Here is a 5,131-nt window from a genome sequence, read left to right as displayed (position 1 = left end):
TGTCCAAAAGACCTTGGGTGGCAGAACCCAGATCTGTTTTGCCCCAGTCATTTGTTACTGAGGGGTCCTTGATTATTTTGAGACCAGGTGGACAAACTCTCCTTCCTTCCCAAATAACAACTTATATTTCCTGGCAGTGGAAATGGCCAATCTTTGCTCAATGGTGTGAAGCAGAGTCAAATCAGGATTTCACTGAATGGTTAGGAGGAGATTTGTTGAGGTGCTCAAAATCCCAAAGGGTTTTGATAGAGTAAATAAGGAGAAGCTGTTTCCAGTCGGTTAAGGGCCAGTAACCAGAGGACACAGGCTTAAGCTGATTGGCAAAAGAAGACATGGGGAAACTTTTATTTTACACAGTGAGAGTTAGTGATTGGAATGCACTCCCTGAAAGAATTTTGGAAGCAGGTTTAACAGTAACATTCAGAAGAGAACTGGATGAACACTTGAAAGAAAAACAATTGCTGGGCTATGGGGAAAAGGCCGAAAATGTGATCAATTGGAAAGCTCAAGCAAAGAGCCGGCACAGGCATGACAGGCCAAGAAACCTCCCCCTGTACTCAATCAATAATTCCATAATTCCAGACATATCCCCATGTCTTTCACAACACAGTACTAACACGCTAAGCCATCACACTGTCCCAACAGGACCCTTGGGTCATCTTCCTGGGGCACAAAACACTTAATTTTCACTCCCTTTTCCTGGATTTCAGCTGAAGGCCCCCCATTTTCCTCACTTTTATCTATTGTCAAGATTGAAGGCTGAGGATAAAGGGGCAGAATCCTAAACACAAGGGATCTCCACTCCCATTATGTTGCTCTGGGAGTTCTAGATCGTCCACATGGGCTGAGGAGGAGCTTCACCTGCAGATTCAGCAGAGGAGCATGTTGCCAGCCTCCACGCTCAGCTTTCCCTTCTCCCAAGGTCCTTCCTGTTCAATTGACGAATAGGAGGGGCCCTGGCATCCCTGAAGGAGGCTTGAGGGAGTTTTACCTCATTCCACCGCATCTTTGGGTCAGGTGGGCAGTCATGACCAATGCTTTGAGCCTCAAGGCTGCACCCAGCTTCTCTGGCCCCGTGTCTGCCACTTTCTGGTGCACGTTCCTGCCAGGCAACTGGGTGGGTGGGGGCAGGTCAATGACAGAGGGCATCAAAATTGTATGGGAGTGGAGGGAGTCCAAGGTGAACACAGAGCACATTGGAAACACGAAGGATGATTTTAACTTTTGGCAGTGGTGGAAGTGAATCAGCCATCGACTTTAATGGAAACGAAATGGAGTCGGGGTGTGTAACACAGCAGCCGATTCGCTAGATTCTGCTTTCCACCACCACAAGCTAAAAATCAGCCCTGTTATACACATCTGGGTGTGTGAAGCAGGGGGGGAAAAAAATCAGCCCTCTTGTCCTACATTACAACAGTGATTACACTTCGAAAGTACTTCATTGGCTGTAAAGCGTTTTGAGACATCCGATGGTCATGAAAGGCATTATATAGGGATGGGCAACAAAATGCTGGGCTTGCCAGTGCCACTCACATCCCATCCTAAAAACAAATGCAAGTCTTTATTTTTGTTTTTTGTAAATATGTCATGGTTTATTTGTACATATGACACAGGTGCTATGTTCCCTCAATGTGATGTGTGCCCACAGCAAAGGAGGCAGTGGAGTCACTCGCAGTTGGCCTTGGGCTAGAGAAGGGAAGGGAAAGGAAGAATCAGCCAGAGTTACCACTCCTAATTAGCATCCAGTGACTCTTTGGGAAACTGTAAGCCTGTTAAGTGTTGGACAAGGGCAAGGATTAATTAAGTTGATGAGTCGATGTGAGTGCGGGATTTGCACTGGTTCCCAGGGCCTTTCACTTTTCCAATTATTCCAACAGCCAGTACTAGGTTGGACATTCTTTCCTGCCCAGTACCTCCATTCCCCGTATGAACAATCCAGGATCGTTTCTTTGACTTTAACACAAATCAACAACATCTGGTTCCATTCTGGAATAGTCAGAGAGAGTGGTGTAGGTAGATTCATTCATGGCTTTCAAAAAATATATTATTTTATTGGATAATTATCCGGAAAGAAAACATTTACAGAGCTATGGGAAAAGGTGGTTGGGGGGGGGGGGGGGGGGGGGGTAGGAAACGGGACAAGCTGAGTTGATCTTGCGGAAAACAGGCATGGACCCAACAGGCCAAATGGCCTCCTTTTGTGCTGTAATCATTCTAAGCTCCAGTATAAATGTTTTAATGGTACAGCCTATTTGTGGCTCAAGTTATTTCTTCTGAAACCTTTCCAGGAACTCCAAGTAAACTGGCTTCTGAGGTGCAGAGACAGGAACAAAATGTCCTCCCGGGTGAGTGAGAACCACAGGATCCACAAAAGATGTGGACAGCTCCTGGCTCATTTCTCCAGGGATGACCTGGTCAGTGTTGCCAAATACATGCAAAGATGGAACAGCAATGGGCTCCTGGTAGAAATGGCTGTGGAGCTTGCACCTGCTCCGAAAGCCTGCAACAAGGATTGCAAAATCAAACTGGAATCTGGGATCTCCCTGCTGCTTGAGAGCACAGATCATAGACACAAAAGCTGCTCCTTGGCTGAAGCCCAAGATACCATCGAACGGGCCCAACTCAACCATGGCTTTGGAGATGGTCTCCAATGATTCTTCAAGTCCTTTGGAGGTCTCCACGTGATCCAGGGCGTTGAAACTGTCCTCATCTGGGTTCGAGAACCACCAGCCACAGGCATCTTCCTCAGCTTCCCCTGCTCGAGTCCCTGGATCAATGAAACATACCAGAATTATCAAATTCTCAGTGTGAATTGTTGGGCCAAAGTACAAAACTTATTTGCTCTTGGGATGTGGGCGATGCTGGCAAGGCAGTATTTACTGTCCATCATCAGAAGGATATATTGGTCCTGGAGGGAATCATCCAAACTCTGCTGCCCTTGTCTTAGCTCATACCAAATCCTGTTCCCCTATCACCTTGTACTCACTGACCTACATTGGCTGCTGGTTAAGCAACAGCTTGATTTTAAAATTCTTGTTTCCAAATCCCTTCTTTCCCTTGCCCCTTCCTATCTTCGTAATCTCCTCCAACCCCACAACCCCCTAAGTCTCTTGAAATATCTGCTCGCCTCTAATTCTGGTCTCCTGAGAACCCCTGATTTTAATCGCTCCACCGTTGGTGCCCTGGGTCTGCAATTCCCTCCCTGCACCTCTTTGACCAAACTTTTGGCCATCTGACCTGACATCTCCTTATCTAGCTCAGCTTCAAATTTTGTCTTGATTACACTCCTGTGAGGCGCCTTGGGACGTTCTTGCTATTTTAAAGGCGCTATATAAATGCAAGTGGTTGTTATGCCCCATCCCGAGTGGCCCTGAGGATATTCAGTGTCACAGCTCGCAGAGAGGAAGAGCACTGGTGAAGCAGTTGGGTTCGTCGGACGGTTACAGGCCGCTGACGGGTGATTTTTGCTGCCCCCCCCCCCACCCCCCCCCACCCCGCCACACCCCACGGCCCGTCCCTCCTCCCCGGGCTCGGGTAAGGCCGGCTCCCCGGGCTTTGGACTCACCGTCCCCGGCGGCGGGAGGCTGAGCCGGGGCCCCCCGCGGAGGGGGCACCCTGAGCGGCGACGACACGTACAGCAGCTCGGCGCGTTTCCTGAGCGCTTTCCGCAGGGCGCCGGTCCGCTCCCGGAAAGCTCTCTCGTTCTGTCGGTAACCGTGAACGCAGAGAAGCCGCAACACCGGCGGCGGCGGAGCCATTACACAGGCGGCAACTATAACCGGCAGGATCCCGCCGGCTAAAGCGGTCCGACTGGATAACCAAGAGCCTGGTGCACAGTACCGGCTGTCTGCACCCTCCCCACCTCCCTAAATACCATCACTTCCCTGCTGAACTGAGTCATTGTCAAACTATTGTTTGCACATAGATACACTGATCCCACCAGCAATACTTCTCCGTCCCTCCCTGTCGAAGGATGAATGAATAATTTCTATGGCATAGGAGAAATATCTAACGCCACACACGAATATATGACACAATAAAGCGCCAAGTGGTTCAGTGTAAAGTCTGCACTGAAGGTAAAACGTTGAATCAGAGAGAGCGTGTTTCACCCGAGAGCTTTCTGACGCTTAACTGGGGACAGAGCCAAAATCTAAACACATGGCCATGATCACAAACAATCAATAAACAGATTAGAAGAGGAAGAACTTCCATTAGAGTACAACAGTGAGACAACCACAGGAGGAAACGAACCAAGGCTTTATCTGCAACACTCATGTATTAATTTGGACATCTATTTAGCGTTTTCGCGAGGATAAAGAGTGCAATATACTGCTTCCCCTCCAATAGCAGACACCCCCCTGTGAGGGTAGAAAGACAAGGGAATGAGACGAATTTTGACTGGTCCCTGTATAATCACTATGCCAGTGATGGCTCAGTGGGTAGCACTCCCGCTCCGAGGTTTCGGTTTTAAGTCCCACCCTAGAGACTTGAGCTCAAAATCTATGCCAAAACTTCAGTGCCGCATTGAGGAAGTGCTGCGCTGTTGGAGGTGCCCTCTTCAGGTGAGACACAAGACCCCATCTGCCTTCTCAGGTGGGCATAAAAGACCCCACAGCACTATTCAAAGAAAGGGAGATGCCCTGGAACCAATATTTATCCTTCAGCCACTAAAACAGATTATCTCATCGTTGTTTATGGGAGCTTGCTGTGCGTAAATTGACTGCCCCGTGTCCCATGTTACAACTGTGACTACAGTTCAAAATTATTTCATTGACTTTGGGACGTCTTGAGGCCCCATGCAGGATGCTATATAAATGCAAATACTGTACAGAGATCACAGCCAGATGGAAATGTCACAGAGCATCAATACAATTTAGTTGAACTTAATATATATGAACTTAATATATTCTACATTATCCTGACACCTGTCCCTCGGCAATTGCTACCTCACGTTGTGGGGGGGGGGGACTTTCGTTGACTTTGTCAACTGTCCCAGTCTTTTCCTGCTTGTGCCTGCCGAATTACACCGCTCACAGTTATTATTATCTGATTTGCCAGGCTATTATTATCAAGGGCGAACAGGATTTGCAACATCTCTCTCAGGCCCTCAGCCTTTTATTCCGAGCAAACT

The 5,131-nt window shown here is 48.2% G+C and overlaps 1 protein-coding gene across 1 annotated transcript; it reads right to left on the bottom strand.

Annotated features, from left to right (window-relative positions):
- Positions 1–2,030: 2,030 nt before the first annotated feature.
- Positions 2,031–3,849, bottom strand: ovca2 (OVCA2 serine hydrolase domain containing). Its single transcript, XM_078548197.1, has 2 exons — positions 3,566–3,849; positions 2,031–2,767 (listed from the first exon to the last, which is right to left on the bottom strand). The coding sequence occupies exons 1-2, from the start codon at positions 3,756–3,758 to the stop codon at positions 2,265–2,267; spliced, it is 696 nt and encodes a 231-aa protein (XP_078404323.1). The 5' UTR covers positions 3,759–3,849; the 3' UTR covers positions 2,031–2,264.
- Positions 3,850–5,131: the final 1,282 nt, after the last annotated feature.

The sequence above is a fragment of the Cetorhinus maximus genome, chromosome 9, assembly GCF_964194155.1.
Source record: "Cetorhinus maximus chromosome 9, sCetMax3.hap1.1, whole genome shotgun sequence".
Classification (NCBI taxonomy): Eukaryota; Metazoa; Chordata; class Chondrichthyes; order Lamniformes; family Cetorhinidae; genus Cetorhinus; species Cetorhinus maximus.
Note: the sequence above shows the minus strand (reverse complement) of the source record. Positions and strands in the feature narration are given on the sequence as shown.